Raw genomic sequence first — 20,333 nt, 5'->3', positions numbered from 1 at the left:
GGCGAGGCTTACTGTATCTTTCCATGAAGTGAATCGTACACATTGTTTGTTGTCGATCAAGATGGAGTTCCTTTTGGGAAATCCATACAGTACTCCGGTGGGACATTGTATTGGTAAGTAAAACATTTTTTTTTTTTTTAGCAAACTGTGATTGAAAGGAATCTGTAGATAATCGTGTTTCACATTTTTGAATCGTCATGACATTTGATTCTTACTCAGCTAAGTTCATTGGCTATCGACCCATAAGCGAAGCTAACCAGTTGACTAGCATTCATGTTGGTTATTTCCAAGCTGGTTAGCTTCAGATAATTGGCAAAAAATATGTTTTTAACTAGTTATATATTCACCAATGCAAGCATAATCAATAGTTCGTGGTAATCCTGCTAGGTCGTGGTTGGGCATATTCCGTTTGCACTTTATTCATTTACACTCGCTACTTAAGTTAAGCTAGCTAACGTTAACTAACGTTACTGTCTGTATCTGGTCGCGATAACTGTGGCTGACTAACTATTCGAATGAACCATATGTCACGTATTTGACAGCTGGACTACTGCTAAATTAGTTAGCTAGCGCTCGATAACCCAAGGCACATGACTGGGTAACTAACTTAAGTTACTTAGCTAGCTAAATTAGTATAGCGTTGCTGTAACTGAGCTAATTAGCTAGCTAACAAGTTAGCATGTGTGATCATTGCAATCATGAAATGATATTGTTTTCAAATTACAATTTTCTACTGCTCTGACGAGGCAGAATTTAATGTTCTGTCTTTAGAGAGAGCCACTGATGGCTCCCTTCAGAATGAGGACTGGGCCCTCAATATGGAAATATGTGACATCATCAATGAAACCGAGGATGGGTGAGTAGAAAAGCGCATTCCAACTAGGCAAATTAATTATGTGAATTAAAAAACACACGTTAGACCTATTCTGGAGCTTTGTGACATGGACTTGATCATTTGTCCCTAGTGACTTAACTACATCTGAATATGGCCACACTTTCTCTGTGAAGGTCTCTCGCTCTGTTTGCCTTGCCTCTTATCAGAAGCAATAATGGATTTGGTCCAAGTGCTGGCCTACTATCTAGTGCTTGGATAGCTATCTGGTCCATTAAACTTGATGTAAAAGTGTTGAAGTCCATTTTCTGTTTGATAAGTGGGTGGTAAATTAGGGAAGGTGGATTTACCCCTACTCCCAGTTTCTCATAATATGACATCAGTTTCTTAAAGCCCTCTGTATCAGGAAGGCCACACCTACCACGGTTAATGATGTATCTGCATTATAGTGTAGCCTGGACCATTTTTAGTAAAGCATTGCCTGTTACATAAATCCATACATAAATGGCAAAATGATGCTTGGTGGTGCAGTTACTACGCTGTAGTAGATGGTATGTTGTAGTTATCATGTGTCAGTCTTCTCCCAATCTCACCCTGTTCTCTGCTCTTTGCTGTGTGTTGATGCTGCAGGCCCAAGGATGCCATCAGGGCAATGAAGAAGAGGCTGAACGGGAACAAGAACTACAGGGAGGTGATGCTGGCACTCACCGTCCTGGAGACATGTGTGAAGAACTGCGGGCATCGTTTTCATGCCCTCGTCACCAGCAGAGACTTCATAGATGGCGTGCTTGTAAAAATCATCTCCCCTAAAAACAACCCTCCCACTATCGTACAAGACAAAGTGCTCGCCTTGATCCAGGTAAGGGATCACACACTTATGGGTGAGAGAGTTTATGCATGACATGTTTTTATTAATTTGTGACAACTTTGATGATAAAGCTAATAGAATAAGCTTTTATTGATAAAAACCACCTTTTTAAAGTATTCTGACAGTTGTGTTAAGAGATAATGATAGTTTGTCCTTGAGCAAATAGATGGAAGTGTTTTCAGAGTATATTGTACTGCTCTGTATGAACTAGTTGAGGAGAGAAAGGTGTTGGTTGCCTGTGGCTGCAGCCCTGGGGGATCCAGTGTTCTTCAGGCAGGGCCTCGGGTGTTGTGCTACCTGCAGCCAGGTGTTCTCTGGTTACCATGGGGATCTTAGGTAACCCTGGCCGATTGCCTCCGGTGGCCTCTAGTTTCCCACTAAGATGGCGGTTGTTGATGGAACTTTAATGGTTTTCACCAGACCACATGCAAGTGTTATTACAAACGCGGCACTGTTTTCTCACAAGGATGAATGTGTAATGATACACCCAAGATACTCACATGCTTCCTTGCTCAGCCAACAAGAGCTTTTGTGGTAGTGTAAATGTCATTTGTGACACCCTTGACCTAAATACTTTGACCAGTTTATTCACTACACATGTATGAATAGGGCTAAGTTAAAATGTTTCTTCTAGAAAAATGAAAAACATATGCATAATCATGGTATCAATTGAAAAGTAATAGTTATTATTAGCTTATTAGACCAAAGATGAGGACAACAGTTCACCTGACACAAGACTGAATCCAAACGGTTGATTTTAATTTTACATTACTGTACTTTTCGCATCATTTGTTGACATCAACATCTGAAAATACTCTGGATACATTCAGTAACATAAGAATATTCCAGGAAAATGATGTATAGGTGCAACATAAGACAACTAAATGACAACGGTCTGAGTGAGCGGACTAACTGGTGTCTCCAATTGGCCACACACCTCACCTCAAGTGTGCACAGTTCCAAAGTCATTTAAATGCGCTTATGACTCAAAGAAAACTTGTGCACTTGAGGAAATAGAGCAAGCGCACTTGCAGTTTTGTTTGGAACACAACTCTGCATCCCCGCCATCACACAATTGTTTATGCAATCCAAAAAAACAGTCCATTGTAAATCTGGGTCAGGTGGGCAGCATTTGAAAGCTTGTTCTATTGCTAACATGACGACTAGTTAAGTTATACAATACAATATTACGGTGTTAGGCTTTCACAATGCAATTCAGGAAACAGATAATTATTTTACTGCGCATTGAAATGAGTCATGAGTGCATTGAGGTGCGTGCACCGCAGCAAATTGTCTTCACAATAGACAGACTAATTCTGTTCAGAACAACCCAGGGTGACGCCATGTCTTGTAACTACATCAAACATAGTGATCATAAACGTTGACACTATGACATGAGTTTTATAATATGGAAATGTGGAGTGCACATTTGGACTCATGGGTGTTTTGCTTGCTTTTATGACATCAAAGCAGTATTTAGTATAATCCTCAATGTCTCTTTCAAAATACATAGTTTTCTTTAATTTACAGCCTTTCCCTGTGAAGCGCAGCGCCAGAGCGCTGACATCATGCATAGCATTTTACTGTGCAGCCACTGTGTTCCAATTAAGGTGTTTATCGGTGTCCAAATCTGCCATTTTCAACCCGTATATGGGTACGAGTGTAAAGGGCTACCTGAATAAAGCACTGACCGACATGACACGGTTAAGATAGCGTTTGTCTTTCTCATTCAACCCGTCTCCCAGGCGTGGGCTGACGCGTTCAGGAGTAGTCCAGACCTGACGGGTGTGGTCCATATCTATGAGGAGCTGAAGAGGAAAGGCATTGAGTTCCCCATGTCTGACCTGGAGACCCTGTCTCCAATCCACACTCCTCAACGAGTAGGACTGTCACATTCATTTGCATGCATTTCCTTAATCTATATCGAGTATGAGAATCCATCTGCTATTTTGTTGTAATTTTCTTTCCAATTTAAAGCTGTCGACTGGCTCTGAGGTGAACCAAGCCACACTGAAGGCCACCGCCCCTCCCCCAGCCCAGCCTATCCCCCACCAGCAGCCTCCTCCCCATGCTGTCTCCGCCCCACCCTTTGCAGCATCTGTCCCTCCTACCTATTCCGCCCCTCAGGTCCCCAACCTCGGTGCCTCTGGGTCTATCAACCCCTCACCTGACCAGGTACTGAGTCAGTGAATAGCCATTACAGTTGTGAAAAGGCTTTTAAAATATTCTGGATAGCTTGTATTCTAAGGTTCAAGGAGCTGGATCTGAGAGGAGTTGGCATGTTATTCCCTCTGCTGTCCAGATTTGCCGGCTGCGCAGTGAGCTGGACATTGTGCGTGGCAACACCAAGGTGATGTCAGAGATGCTGACAGAGATGGTTCCTGGACAGGAGGACCCCTCGGACCACGAGCTCCTGCAGGTTAGACTCCAACCCCCTTCCTGACTGTATGATGTCAGCTTCGACCCTGGTATTGTTAGTTCATTTATAGGGTCTGGTTTCTTGACAAACAGAAAAGATGATTGACCGAAAAGGGTATTCCCACAGGCCACTAGAGAGCGCGCTTTCAATGTTTGTACTGGTAGTTTCCTTTTTCTGCAGTTGGTTCACCATGAAAGCACTAATGCCATCAGATCCTTTCAGATCTCTTGACAACCCTGGGTCTAGCCCTTTATACAGTTAATGTCAGACTGGGTAACGCTGCTGTGTGTAAACCTGTGTGCTGTTCGTAGGAGCTGAACCGGACATGCCGGGCCATGCAGCAGAGGATAGTGGAGCTCATCTCCTGCGTGTCTAACGAAGAGGTCACAGAGGAACTACTGCACGTCAACGATGACCTCAACAACATCTTCCTACGCTACGACAGGTAGGCTAGCTCACACACACACTAACATCTCTCATCACTGAGCGATGGCTAACATTTGTCTCAAATAACACCTTTCTCCTTTGAGAGGCATGTATGACTTCATGTAACGCAGTCGTTATGAACAAGCGTGTACCAGTTATTTTGATATGTTATTTTCATTTTTCTCTCAGGTACGAGAGGTTCCGGTCAGGCAGAGCATCTCAGGGTATCAACAATGGGGTGAGTTAGCAGTGACGGCCATAGGCAGTAACCCCCCCCCCCACAAACATAAACTAGGACATCACTTCCTTATTTGTACATGGTTGGCGCATGCAAATGCATAATGTTATTCCTATTTGATACTTTGCATCATATTATTCCTATCTCTGCTTGATACTTTGTCTTCCATAGCATGCCTGTTTCTTACAAATGTTTTGTCATTCTGTAATGTCGTTGAGTCTTTTTTAAATTATTTTTTTAACCCTTATTTAACTAGGCAAGTCAGTTAAGAACAAATTCTTATTTTCAATGACGGCCTAGGAACAGTGGGTTAACTGCCTGTTCAGGGGCAGAATGACAGATTTGTACCTTGTCAGCTCGGGGATTTGATCTTGCAACCTTCCGGTTACTAGTCCAATGCTCTAACCACTAGGCTACCCTGACTAAAAGACTGACTGTTCTGTCTAGAGATGTAGGCTAAGGCATGTTAGATCATCTGTCGCTGTCCGTACCATTAATATCATGCCCACACTGACCGTGGCGTGTTGCCCAGGCATGTTAATGGTATTTTTTTCTTTATGGATAGTTAACAAGGGTAAGTATGAAAGTCACCCCAATAATTAGTATGTCACATGTATTTGGACACCAAGTGACATTGTTAAAACATCAATGAATGACATTGACCCTGCTCCCATCTGCTCCATATGGCATGTTTTAACTGCACAGCCCCCTCAGTAACTGACCCAGAGATGTTCTAAAACTAGGAGTATAATGAAGTTGCCGCTAGACGTTGCTCTAAGATCAGTCTTGATTTTTCCTCACTGTATGGTTAAAGTTGGGATTCAGGGAGGGTAAACTGATCGTAGATCTGTGCCTAAGGGGCAACATCTACCGAATGTCTAAAGATACCCCCTACCCCACAACCACCCATCTTTCTCAAGGTTCTCTTACACAGGCAAAACAAAAAACAACACCCAGTGCAAAGTTCATTGCTGTGGTAACTAGGCGCTGCGCACAAATTAATGAAAAATCATAGAGGCACACAACAGCTCATTCTTCACCACAATCAAATCTCATTGCATTTCTCTTACTAACTGTTTCTGGCTGAGTACCTACCCCCTTAACCAAAACTCCCACAAACTACAACTGTTCCTCATTCATGGGCATATTCATGCTTTTCTCCAGCTAACCTAGGATTTTCCTTGACCTCTCACATTCGTATGTGCTTTATTTGCCTGAACCTTTCTGTTCTAGCTAATCATTTTGTTGGTCAAATTGATGAACAAAACTAATGCTAGGTGTCGGGCCCTTTTTGTGTAGTCCCCCTCCCCTTCGCGACTAGTTCATCGCTTTGTTTGTTGTAGTGACTAATGGGAAATATAATTGGCAGTTGATTTGGAGTGGGCTCCTAAAAGTGGTCTTTCATTCTCTTCAACGTGTCCAACCACACCAAAACAGTCATGAAGAGGGCGCGACAACCTATTCCCCCTAGAGACTGAAAAGATTTGACATGGGTCCTCAGATCTTCAAAAGGTTCTCTAGCTGCACCATTGAGAGCATGGTGGTTGCATCACTGCCTGGTATGGCAACTGCTCGGCCCCCAACCACAAGGCACTACAGAGGGTAGTGTGAACGGCCCAGTACATCACTGGGGTCAAGCTTCTTGCCATCCAGGACCTCTATACCAGGTGGTGTCAGAGGAAGGCCCTAAAAATTGTCAGACTCCAACCACCCTAGTCAGACTGTTTTCTCTGCTACCGCATGGAGCGCCAAGTCTAGGTCCAAGAGGCTTCTAAACATATTCTACCCCAAGCCATAAGACTCCTGAACATCTAGTCAAATGGCTACCCAGACTATTTTCAGCCCCCCCCGCTCTTTACACCACCACCACTCTGTTGTCATCTATGCATAGTCACTTTAATAACTCTACCTACATGTACATACTACCTCCAATAACCGGTGCCCCTGCACATTGAATCTGTATCAGTACCCCCCCTGTAAATAGTCTCACTGTTGTTATTTTACTGTTGCTCTTTAATTACTTTTGTTGGTTTTATCTCTTATCTGTATTTTTTTTTTTTTTTACTGCATTTTTGGTTAGAGGCTCATAAGTAAGCATTTCACTAAGGTCTACACCTGTTTTTATCTGGCACTTAATTAATTAATGTGATTTTGATTTGTCTCTCTCACGTGCACTCTCACACCCCTTTGTTTGCAGGTCCTCAGTGAGGCTACAGAGGACAACCTGATAGACCTGGGCCCTGGCTCTCCTGCTGTCGTCAGCAACATGGTCACCACCACTCCCCCGTCCAGCCTGCCCCCTTTCTACACCACCCCTGCTGCACGGCCTTCCTCACCTGCCTCCCTGGCCTCTCGGCTAGCCGGCCTTGGTATGTTCCCTGGACACTGTTACTGTACATACGCTCCATCCAAGTCTATTTAGTAAAAGACAAATCTACTATAAGAGTGCTGATTAATTTGTTCTCTTTGAACTGTTTACCAGGTCCTTCAGCAATATAACATGTTCTTAACACATTCAATTCATATTTTATTATGTCTGAACAATATAACTGATGTCCTTTTGTTGTGACTCAGATGTGGGTGACAGTGTGAGCAGCACTCTGAGCTCTCTGCCCAGCTGTAAGCCTCAGGACGACTTTGACATGTTCGCCCAGATCAGGACCGGAGCTCTGCCTCTGACCACCGAAACACTTGTGACGTAAGAACGCATCGCACTTGGTATCCCGTTCAGAGACTAGCCCTTACCTCCTAGGCTTGTAATGGATCGAGCATACACAATTCTCTATTCTACATGACTGATATGTTCTACACAATACATTTCTATCTGAATGTTGTGTTCGTCTGGTCATTAAACACTAACTCTCTCCTGGCAGAGCTCCTCTAGAGGACCTTAATGCTGTATGTGGAATTGGGCTGCCTCTTCTGGAAGTCAGGCGGCAGCCTGCAGGAGGGGTGAGTACTCTGGCTCGCCAACCTTTGAGAAGTGCACTACTTAAAAATAATAATATTTAACTAGGCAAGTCAGTTTAGAACAAATTCTTATTTACAATGACGTCCTAGGAACAGTGAGCTAACTGCCTTGTTCAGGAGCTGAATGACATATTTGTACTGTGTCAGCTCGGGGGTTCGATGTAGCAACCTTTCGGTTACTGGCCCGACGCTCTAACCACTAGGCTACCTGCCGTCCCTAACATCACTAAGGATGACGTTTAACTTTTACATTCAATGCACTGTCAAAAGCTCTCCCCGACGTAAAAAAAATAAATAAATCATCTTAGTCGGCCGTCCAATCGATTGGTGGAACTATTTAAATGTGCATTTTTTCCATACATACACACCCTATGTGTTTTAAGAAAACTAACTATATGCACTGAGCTTCTCTGATGCTTTAAGCGCACTGTTGAAATAATTAAGACACATGACGAAAGAGGGAGTCAGATATCAAGAACCTGTTCCCGACTCAATTCAACGGCGCACTGAAGATTATCTTTCAGAACCGTGGAGAGCAACCGCTAGCCAACGCTGGAGAGGTCTCACTGAAGATTCAGTTCAGCACCTTGGAGGGCCACTGCATCGGCCGCGTCCCACAACAGCACTCCTAATGAGCCAGTTCCACACACCTGTGGCAGAGGAGTGGGGAACTGTGCTACGGACAATTTTGCCATGTCAGGAAAAGGCTGCCGGATGAGAGAATGCCATTTGATGTTGATTTGATTATTGTTCCATTCCCCTTTCCTTAGAACTTTAGAGGGGGACATGCCCCCCTAATGTTAGAAGCAAGTCAAATAAACATTTTAATAACTCAGTCGGGGGCTAAACTTACTTTTGAGAGTTGTAGTAATAGAATACACAAAGTGCAATATTGAAATGTGGTTGGGCATCAGTAGTTTTTCCTCTTTGTTAGTCACTCAATTAGCCCATATGAGCTACATTTATAATGATTTTTTATTGGTAAAATTGTCTAGCCAGCTTCCTAAACTTTCTACTAATCATGGTTGAATTACCAAGGTGGCTAGGGCCCCCAGAAGGCTTGGGCCGGCCCTGACTCCAGGTGTGGGAATGGATGTCTACACAAACCAGAGAGCTACTTCAGCCTCTCATGTTGAGTGCAGATTTTTGTGACCCCCCCCCCCATATGTTACCCATCCATGGTCTAGAGGGTGTATTCCATGTCATATCATGCAGGAGAGAGGCAGCCATATTTTGTGATTATTTTGTAGAGTGGAGCTTGATTAACTTTTGTTTGACCTTTCATACCTACTTTTTTTGTTTATATGTAACTCAGTTTAACTGTGCACTTGGCTGGTTACTAAGTTGGAAATATGTTTTAGTTTCAAACCATACAGTATGTAGAGCAGCAGTAGTAACAACCTGACATGGGAAGTGAGAAATCTACTAGGAAATTCCTCACCGTAGCAGAGGGAGTACAAAATGGTTGTTTAATTGAATATATAATGTGTGTATATTATGTCACACTGGTGTGCAGTACAGTATGAATGGCCATGGCCCTGAAACAGATTGGACTGTACCATACATAGTAGATGCAACTCTGCAAGGCCCATCTAAAGCCTTGTAAATTTGCCCATGTCTATTTCTCAAGACACTAGAAATTAGCATTTAATTTTTTGTCTCTCTGGACCTCTGCTTAAACACCACAGGGGCCTTATTGTTTTTACCACAACCAGATAACAACTTTCTAATGTCTTTATCATGGTACTTAACAATCTGAATTATACCTACAGTAGCCTAGCTTAAATAAAGCTAAGCTTATCACGGACTCTCTCTCTCAAATATGATATTGCAAAATGGAAATATCCAATTAAGAACATAACAAATGTAACTATTTTAAATTGTGCTTAATTAAAATAATGAAAAGCAGCAGTTACAGCCAGTAGGCCTAGTATTCAATCAACAGAGTTGAACATTAAACAGTAAATGTTTAATTATGAATTAAATACATGAATGACAAAATAAAGAGCAAGGTGTAGCCCCAAATGGTATCAACATCAGCTTAAACTCTAATGCTGAACATATAAAATGGCTTGCATAGGCTACAAAAATAAGCATGGGCTATTCCAAACATTTAGCATAATAGTTTCTTCTCCATCTGTCAACTGTATCGGACTAGCCTACTTACTCACATAGACCTGGGCTGCCGTTTAATAGCCTACTTCCCCAATCTTTTCAAGTTATGCGACAGGAACACCAGCTTGTCAACATTTTCGGGCAGAAGGCAGCTCCTCGTTTTATTGAATATAAACCCTGCCTTGGAAAATATCCGCTCTGATGGAGTAGAGGTTGCCGGAATCGAGAGGAGGTATTTCGCTGCTCTGGCCAGCCTCGGATACCTGTCCTCATTTTTCCCCCACCAAGCTAGTGGTCCAGCGTCGACTTTCGTTCTATCTTGGAGATAATACTTAACTTCTTTTTTGCTATCCCCCGGAAACTCTTTCTCTCCCTCATCTCCACACATTAGCATATCAATCTCCCGCTCCTTATCTGTTTTTTTTCTTTTTGGTGCGGGTACCTCTTCATCCGTGGGTGTAGAGCTGTTTCGGTCTCCCTCAGCGCTCAACCGGTCGGCCAGCTGGGACACGTTGATGTAGGCTACGTCCCGTTTTGCATCGTCAAGGAACGAAAGCAGCTTGAAGCGGGGGTCAACGACTGCTGCTTGGACGTATATACTACTCTCAAATAGTCGGTCTTTGAGCTGCCATCTGTTGTCAGATTCCTCCACCAGCCTTGTTTTAAGACTCTTAGTGGTGGGGCTGTCGTCCTCCACTGGTGCCAAGTGACGGCGTTTGAGGTTGGCCAGCATGGGTATGGTTGCAGATAAGGATGCATTTTCCTCCTCGGACTGCAGCTCAGTCAGGGTGACAATAGGCTTCAGCACATTTGAAATGTCCTCTGCCATGTTCCATTGCGCTGGGGTGAGATCAAGGTTGCGTTCATTTTCTCCAGTGTAGTTGGGGTCGGAGAGCACTGCTGTTACAGGCCATCTCTGTTCTATCAGACGCGCTAACATGGTCTGAGAAGAATTCCACCGCATGGAAACGTCTTGGATCAGGACATGTTCAACCACCTTTTGTTCTTTTTGTTTCTCCTTTAGTCCCTTTCTGGCTTTTGTTCGCTTCTTAAAATGAGCCACAAGGAGTCTGGCTGCAACCACAGTGCGACAGATGTGGTCTTGATTGAGAGTGGCGTTGATGCACAGCTGTAAGGTGTGTCCAGCACATCTGATTCCTTTAACGCCTGCCCATTTCTCCTCCCGCCCCAGTATATCTGCACACAAAATCATATTTGCGGCGTTGTCGTGTACCACAGCGACCCTTTTACATCCTGGGATTTCGTATTTGTCGGCCACTTCTCCAAGTCTCTGCGCAATGGTGGCGGCGGTGTGATTCTCCTCCATTTGCTTTGTCTCCAGCACAAGACACTGCAGTCCCCAGGCCTCCGTAATGAAATGGGCAGTTACGGTCATGTATGACTCCATCCTCAGTGAGGTCCACATGTCGGTTGTAAAACTTACTGCCTGGCTGTTTTTGATAGACTCCAAAACCTTCTCTTTTGTGGTCTCATATTTCGCTGTCAGAGCATGCATAACAGTCTCTCTCTTGGGAACAGTGTAACCAGGCTCCAAGATTTTCATCATATCCTTAAATCCCACGCCCTCTATCAGGTTGACGGGCCTCATGTCCAACGCAATGAAGTCCACGATACCATCCGTTATCTCTCTCTTTCTTTTTTCTGAGATTGGGGAATTCTGGTCCAAGTTGGTTTGGGTTAAACCTGAGCTAGCAGTGGAGGCGCTCGTGTTGTACTGGGGATGCGCCTATAAATACACGAAGTTTAAAATTTAAGTAGGCCTACATTTGAATTAATTATGTATACCATTGTTATTACATTATTTGGAGATGTTCACATGCATATAAACCCTGTCACTGTGTTAGCATGCAACTAGAAAAACAAAGTATGCTAACTTACTGTTTTCAAGTGATATGTCATATTCGTTGTCGAACTATGGTAAGCAAACCGCTGTTTGCAGAGTTTGCATTCCACTTTTTTGGCGTCATCCATTACTACAATGAAATGCTGCCATACTGCAGACCTTTTCGACATGTCTTAATTTGGCCTAATAAGAGTATGAAGAAGCTACGGTATGTATTGGTAGGGTTTACACCGCTTCCAAATTCGCCAGAGACAAAGTGCCACCCCCATTCATTTTCAACGGGAGCGCAGCACAGGGAATTGTGGGAAGGCGAGGGGCGCGATAAAGTTCAGTTCTACTTTATGCAAATTACACGCGACCACCGCAGCTGTTAACCAATCATGCGAGGGGCAGATGTTTGCTTGAAAATAGTCCTTTTATGGAACAGTTCCACCTGTCATTTATTTCCTGACAAGCAGATGGAGGAACGTAAGTCATTGCTGTGTCGGGTTTTCCAATTCTATATGATTTTGCTTTGCTAGAATACAGAGACAAAATCTTAATGTCAATGGCATGGAGGATTGCAGAGATTTTTGCTGTTGATGCTGGGTGACGAGATTTGCACATCAATGTTTGCTTGTGCTGCTAGCTAGCTATGAACATCAAGCAACCTAGACATCAAAACTATAATCAAAGTCAACAAATTGTGAGATTTCCCACCAAAGGATAGAAATCACCAGTAACACAAATTATAACAGTGTATAATTTACAAAGCTTGCATTTCCCATGTAATATCCTACTAATTGGGTTATGGTATCTTAACATTATGATTCTCATTATCTTATGGCTCTTTCATTGTCTAATGACATTGATAATTGTAGCTTACTTCCTGTAAAATAAATAGGCCTACCTTTCACATGAATGGGTCATTTTGGTAAAGGAAATTGTAGCTTTGCAAATCTCTTGACCCACCATGTAAGTAAGCATTTCACTGTAAGTTGAACACCTGTTGTATTTGGTGCATGTGGCAAATTTTTTAATTTGATTTGATCAACATCATCTGCAATCCTCCATGCCATTCTTCATATTCAGATTTTTGTCTCTGTGTTCTAAAATCATTCTCGGCAAGTAAACGAGGTAGAATTACAAATCTCCTCACGCAACATTTTTATTTTTCAACATGTTTAATTAGCCTAAAAATAGCCAGCTTTTTAAAACATGTACTGTACCTAGAATGCAAGGGTTGTACTTGCACTAGACAATTTCGTCATAAAAATCATCATGTAGGAAATTATGATCATGCATGCTTAGCCTCATGCATTATCGATCTCATCAATATGGAAACTGAGTTTAGCTGTTCTCTGCTTCAGATGTACAATGACAATGGGTATATTGATTGCACATATCCGTTAGGCCAGTTATGACATCATACTGTAGGCCTATGGCTGCATTGGTGAGGCATGACATTATGATAAGCTGCACAATGGGTTCACATGGCTGATATCCTGAGACGGTGACAATCAAATAAAAGCGATTTGGAGAGCTCACAACTGGACACAAAGGTAATGTTCATTTGAGGAAGCAACACAGACAAATTAGAGAATTGTTTTTGCAGAATTGTGATCTGTGATGAATGAACATTAACACTAGTTCATCTTGAATAATATTTTAAGTTAACAATTAAAACCAGATGAAACACTTCACTTCAATGAATCAAAATGTACAATCTAACGTGTTTGTACATTTTAGACATCTTAGTAAGTAGGCTATTATGAAAGCATAATTACTTGGTGAACAAAAAAAGTCCATATGCGAGGGGGGCCAACCTTGCTCCACTCCCTGATCTACTGGGTGAGTAGACTTTTATTCCAGCCCAGCAATAATGCACATGATTATCAACTCCTTTAGGAACAGAAGCCTGCATACCTCTAGGAGAAGGATTGGCCTGCTGAAGCTGTAGTATGTTTTGTATTGTATACAACATTTTGCTTACATAAATACACATAATGGCATACAAGGATGTGCAAGCAGTCTCTTGGGATTCATTGTAGATATGTGATAAGAGTAGTGGCCTGAGGGAACACCCCTCATGTGTTGTGAAATGTGTTAAGTGTAATATTGTATATAACTGCCTTAATGTTGCTGGACCCCAGCTGCGACCTTAGCAGCAGCTAATGGGAATCTTTAGTAAATACATCTGCAGACATGTCTTCACAGCTCTCAAATAAACAGGTTTCATGTTATTCCAATTAAGGCCTGGATATTATCTCTCTCACTTCATAGTTTTCCTCTCTAGGGACTAAAACTACAGAATATTTTCATAATGTCATCCTACAACCTGCCCTATATAACTAGTACACCTACTCCCTTTTCTGACAGATGGAGCAGAAAATAAATCCACCCTTCCATTGCTCTTATCTACAAATGTATTTGGAACATGACTTTTTAATTTACAATGATAAATAGGCCTACATCAAGATAACAAGCTACACCGAACAAACATATAAACAACATGAAACAATGTAAAATATTTTACTGAGTTATATGAACCATAAGGAAATTGGTCATTTTAAATAAGTATTGGATTTCACATGACTGGGAATAGGAAGATGCATCTGTTGGTCACAGATAACAATCACAGTAGTTGTAGAGGGTGCAGCAGGTCAGCACCTCAGGAGTAAATGTCAGTTGGCTTTTCATAGCTGATCATTCAGAGTATCTCTACTGCTCCTGCTAGAGAGCGAGAGAATTCACGCTGGATAAGACAGGAGAAATACTCCAGATATAACAGACTGACCCCCCCCCCGACACACACACTATTGCAGCATAAATACTGGAGGCTGAGACAGGAGGGGTCGGGAGACACTGTTGTCCCGTCTGACGATACCCACTTTATATTTGAATTGCTATCAATTTAAAATGTAATTTTGTTTGTTGTTCGTAGCTTATGCCTGCAAATACCATAACCCCACCGCCACCATCGGGCAGTGTTCACAACGTTGACATCAGCAAACCGCTCGGCCACACGACGCCATACACGCTATCTGCCCAGTACAGTTGAAACCAGGATTCATCTGTGAAGAGTACACTTATCCAGCATGCCAGTGGCCATCGAAGATGAGCATTTGCCCACTGAAGTCGGTTACGTCTCCAAACTGCAGTCGGATCAAGACCCTGGTGAGGAATGCAAGCATACAGACAAGCTTCTCTTAAAGGTTTCTGACAGATTGTGCAGAAATCCTTTGGGTTTACAAGCCCACAGTTTCATCAGCTGTCTGGGTCGCTGGTCTCAGATGATCCCGCAGGTGAAGAAGCCGGATGTGGAGGTCCTGGACTGGCGTGGTTACACGTGGTCTTCATTTGTGAGGCCGGTTGGATGCACTGCCTAATTCTCTAAAATGACGTTGGAGGCGGCTTATGGTAAACATGAACATTACATTCTCTTACAACAGCTCTGGTGGACATTCCTGCAGTCAGCATGCCGATTGCACACTCCCTCAACTTGAGCTATATCTGGGGCATTGTGTTGTGACAAAACTGCACATTTTAGAGTGGCCTTTTATTGTCCCCAGCACAAGGTGCACCTGTCTAATGAGTATGCTGTATAATCAGCCTTAGTGATGGATTGTGCCATCCCCGCGGCCTGCACAATGGATTAGTCCACTCACTGAGACGGGCGTGAATCACAGGTTTCTCGTGTGCCCTAAAAAAATAAAATAATCCATTTGCGATCGACCAACAACAAAATCTCTTTTGGCCAACAGCCTATCGACCAAACAATCGACCAGTCGACTAAATGGGGTCAGCCCTATGGGCAATACATTATTTTCCTCAATGCTTGGCCGTGGTGTGTGTGTGTGCGCTGTTGGCCTCCTATAACCAATCTTCCAAAGCTTACACTAACTCAGACTAGTTTCATCTAATGCATGTCCATCCCACACCCACATAGTTTCATACAGCCTTCAAGATGTTCATATTCACTGTCACTGCATGGCATTGCAAAGCCTTCACATGGCTCTCTGTTTCATGTGTGCCATTGGTACTTCTTCATGTCATTGATCAATGGCAGAGGTCTTTGTCTCATTTTATCAAATGCAGTGGTTTGTTAGCATTTTTGTTCGTTTTTTGAGTTTCTAGTATTTGGTTTTGCATCATATTTCAATTATATTTAAGTTGATTTTCTTTTTGTGTTTTCTCTACCATTTGTTTCGTTTTCTTTGGGATTTTTTTTATTTTTTATTTATTTTTGCACCGTTTGTCCATGATGTTGCCCTGTAGATTCCCATTGGCCAATCCTCTGTCATGGATGACATAGAGGAGTGGCTGTGTACCGACTTGGTGAGACCATCATGATTTTATTCTGCCTTTTCTTTTCTCTTCTCCTTTTTATTCCTGTTGCATCCCTCAACTGTTGGACTGCTTGTTCTTCAGAAATCTAATTGTAACACATTCCACTTTCTTTGTCCTTCAACACATTTCCTCATCCTTGACCAATCACGTGTCTGATCCATTGTAGCTACCTGTGTAGACTTCAATACTACCGGTGTGTCTTGGCTTGAACAAATGAGTTCAGTATTGAAGGGTTTCTGTCCTCTTTGGTGCATGGGTGTTTTTTCTAAATTCATTTGATGTAAGAATGTGGTAATACTTTGTATTTATTGAACTTCTCTAACGTAAATGGATTTGTGTTGAGGGTGGTTGTGTAAGTTCGGATTGTCCTTAAAATAGTTTCCACACTTTGGTCAGTGAGGGACAAATGTGTAACTTTGTTTCACTTCTTCAACAGCAAGGAGATGAGGGAGAAGAGGGGGTGACCAGTGAAGGTAGGAAACATGATTCACCTCTGGCTAGCATGTGTAATATGCGTACCTCTTCTCCTCTGATCCCTCTCTTCCTCCACTTCTAGAGTTTGACAAGTTTCTGGAGGAGCGGGCGAAGGCAGCAGAGACGGTGCCCAGCCTCCCCTCGCCCCCTAGTGGTGACCCTGGTGCAACTACAGGCACACTCAAGAAGAAGGCTGAAAGACCAGATGACGCCCTGTTCGCTTAGTACAGTGGTTTTCAAACCTCTCCTCGGGGACTCCCAGACGTTTCACAATTTAGTTTTAGCCCTGAACTAGCTGAGTAGTTTCACCTATTCAAGGGCTTGATAGTTAGTTGACAAGTTGAATCAGGTGTGTTAGCTCTTGAATAGTTCAAACGCATGGAACGACTGTGGGTCCCAGAGGAGAGGTTTGAAAACCCCTCGCTTAGTAGACCTTTTAACCTTAACTTCTGACCTGGCCAGCGACCTCAGTCCCCAGACTTTTATCTGTGACAAGCACACATACTTTCTCATCCTCCCCCTCTGGTTCTCTCTACCTTCAAAACTAACCCTCTACTACCCAGCAATGCATTGATTTACTACACTACAAAGGGAACCCCCGATTTTGATATCCCCCCCTCTTTCAGAAAGAGACCAGCTTAATTCGGGAGAAGACCGCCTCGTTATTCCATAATCAACATTCCTTATCTAACAGTTGATGGTTTGGAACAGTATCCAGCCTCTGAAGAACTGTGGAGTATCAACAACAACGGCCATCTTTATAAACCAGCAGCTCACCCTGTCCCGGGGCTGGTCTTCTTCTGAAGGGTAATATGAGACATACCCAACCTACAGTACTACCCATATTCTGCTCCGTTATGGCAGCAAGAAGCCATCCCTATCCTGTCGTCCCCAAATCTAGTGCATGCATTATCAGATCCATCCACCCTTCAATCCCTTGAAGGGTCGTCAAAGGGAATTCAATGAAAACTAGGTACAATTATTGTTAACCTGTTTTATTGTAGGTCAGATGGGGGAAGGTAGCGTTAAAATATGATGAGATATATTAATGGGAAATATGCTGGATCATTGTATGTTTTTACTATGCGTTTAATTCCTAGTCGATATTTTCTGTCTCCTGACTGGTTGTCTTATTTCATCAATTGAACTTCATGGTTTTGAGTGTGGCTTTGTTGTATAACTGTAACATAATGACATGTAGAATCGCTGTGTGTATATTCAATCAAGCAGAATAAGGGAAAGAAATGGTGGATGACGGGAGATCTGTTCTGAGGGCATTGGAGCCTGTTACAGTATGTCTGCCTGGATATAACATTTCACAGCCTTTACCCAAAAAGGGAAGTGGAAATGTGATTTGTCCACTACAGAATTACACTACAGGGCATTTTGCTTTCAAGGGATGAAGTATTTCTAGGGATTGATGCTATCCTCTTATCTATGCCTTTAGAGATTGATCTATTTTACCATTTTAGAATTCTAGAAGATTATCTGGAATGTTACTTTGGAGATTTGAAATACAATTTCTGATTTATTTTCAGATGATGAATTTCCATTTGATGTTTCTTTTAAGTGAGACAAATAATGAACATCACTTAAGAAAATGCACTGTTATGTTAAATGAGGTGTTATGTTTATCTTAACAAATAAGTAGTACCATTTACCTGACAATGATTTTCTGTGTATCCATATGCTGAAGGACCAGTACAGGTACAGTGCTGATGGGAAAGCATTGTCTAGATGTCGTCATGTGGCCTAAGCATGATTGCATCACATCCATAGTGAATGCACTACCGTATCATACTGTAAGATTCAGTCAGGCGTAACACTGTATCAGTCAGTCTGAGAAAGATAACCGTTTCTTGTTAAAGCCCTGTTTTAGTAGTCTTCACTACAACCTGAACAGACTGAACATTGTATGTCTGGTATTGAATAATAACATAATTTATGGTCCAACGTTTTACAAAGTGAATGTGGTAAAATGAACCTATAGAAGGGATGGTTATGAATATCATGAAGGAAATATAGGAAAGGGGATCTGTTTGGTCTCTGGTTGGAGCGTCAAATGTTGTTTATTTTATTGCTTAATCACCTGGACTCTTATGTACCATGTTCTGTTATTGTCTCTCGTTGGCTTGCTAGCTGTTCTGGCACGTCACTCCGATGCTAGCCAGTTAGCTCTGGGCTAATCCGCTGATCAAAACGGTGACGGTGCTGAAAAGAGGGATAGGCTGAGTGAGAGACTCGCCATTTAGAAAAAGTGACATTCATGTTTTCAGAAACGGTAACACTACTTACTAGTATGAGCAAGAACATTGAGTATTGCAAACCGAGATCTGTATTCTCTTTCTTGATGATGATAATACACGTGCTGTTTCATACATTGTTTTAAATTCATGGTGATTGTAACACTTGATAGTCACTCACGACCTTATTCTACCCTTATTTTATTGTTAAAATATCTAGTTGAGCGGGTTGGTATACTTAACATATCTGTAATCAATGGAAAATGTTGCAAAATATTCACAAGTGTAGGAATAATTTATTTATGATTTTTTTCTGATCTCTGTTTTTGAAATTGTTTTATTGTACAAAAGTAGAATGACTTCTTCACGGGAGAGATTAGGGTTTTTCATGTTAATTGTGTGTTAAACATGTTTTGTTGCTGTTTTATGGAGTTTGATAATTTCTTATGCTGATTCAATGGTAAAGATTATGTAAATGTTTCCAGATGAATTTCACTCTACAGTAACTTTTAATGTCACTATTTATGACAAGTGTCCACTCTGATTGGTTTGTTTGTTTGTAACTGTAAGCAAAGAACCCTATTGAGTTACATTTTTTCCATGGTTTGACGAACAAGCAGTACATTGCTAAACGAAAGACTCTGATAGAAATGTTGACATTGCACATTATTAAAAGGTTTTCCCATCTCTCTGAATGGAATACTTTAAGTGTGTGTGTACAACTGTTGCCCTACGCTGAGACAGCCCTGTACATTTGATGTATTGGAGGAGTAAAAATATATTGCTGTGTGTGCAATCCAATATGCATAGTATAAAATGTATAGCTTGATATTGGTCTGGCTTGCTCAGTGGAACTATGGTTCTATACATGATCTTGTATAATTAAGGCAAATATAAATATTATCTTGCCAGGTGGTCACCTCAAAGCCTGCTCTTAGAAAGAATATGTGTGTATGGTAAAACATAAGGGGATGTTTATGTTTGTGTGTGCTGGCTGCTGCTGTTTCCTGACTTTATCTAGCTCTATATTGTTTGACTCATGCATGTGTTGAACTCCAATAAAACACTATAGTAGTATGTGATATGCGCCAACTTTATTTCATAGTGGTTTGTTTTCATACTATAGTTTTATGTTGATTCAAGTCTGTCACCTCGTCTGACACTTGTGCGGTGCACGATTTAAATCCTAGTACATTACTGTGCAGTTCTGTGGAGCAGAAGGAATCGTTGCCATGGCTTGTGCCTCACAGACAGTACACTAGTGTAAGTTGGCCTATAGTAACCCCTGACCATTCATCTTGCTGTGGAACCACTGTATCCCCTCCAATCCTCACCCCTTGGCCATTTTTCTTTCTCAGCCCCATTCCTTCCTTGGGGGGGCAGGCCCTAACTGACAGTCGTCTAGGGGCTCTCCCATTGGTCGTTTAGGATCGCCTCATCCTAGAACATGGCTGGCTCTTCACATTCTGCTCCACTCTGCCTGCTGTATTTGCCCGGTCAAAAAGAGGGGTGTGCTATATTGTACAACTCATGTTTTACACATGATTGCTGACTT

At 42.2% G+C, this 20,333-nt stretch overlaps 1 protein-coding gene across 5 annotated transcripts; it reads left to right on the top strand.

Moving 5' to 3' along the window:
• The first annotated feature begins 5 nt into the window (after window positions 1–5).
• Window positions 6–19,860, top strand: LOC118402948 (TOM1-like protein 2). 5 transcript variants are annotated; one of them, XM_035801337.2, is made up of 14 exons: window positions 6–113; window positions 772–856; window positions 1,463–1,691; window positions 3,446–3,580; window positions 3,678–3,875; window positions 4,003–4,119; window positions 4,431–4,564; window positions 4,735–4,783; window positions 6,981–7,152; window positions 7,358–7,481; window positions 7,657–7,735; window positions 15,990–16,049; window positions 16,498–16,534; window positions 16,618–19,860. In XM_035801337.2, exons 1-14 carry the CDS (start codon window positions 62–64, stop codon window positions 16,758–16,760), a joined length of 1,614 nt encoding a protein of 537 aa, XP_035657230.1. In that variant the 5' UTR covers window positions 6–61; the 3' UTR covers window positions 16,761–19,860. The 5 variants fall into 5 exon arrangements, with proteins under 5 accessions (XP_035657230.1, XP_035657228.1, XP_035657231.1 ...); XM_035801335.2 differs by having other exon boundaries at window positions 47–113; window positions 751–856; XM_035801338.2 differs by lacking the exon at window positions 15,990–16,049 and having other exon boundaries at window positions 47–113; window positions 751–856.
• The last annotated feature ends 473 nt before the right edge of the window (window positions 19,861–20,333 follow it).

Source organism: Oncorhynchus keta, chromosome 24 (genome assembly GCF_023373465.1).
Source record: "Oncorhynchus keta strain PuntledgeMale-10-30-2019 chromosome 24, Oket_V2, whole genome shotgun sequence".
NCBI lineage: Eukaryota > Metazoa > Chordata > Actinopteri > Salmoniformes > Salmonidae > Oncorhynchus > Oncorhynchus keta.
Note: the sequence above shows the minus strand (reverse complement) of the source record. Positions and strands in the feature narration are given on the sequence as shown.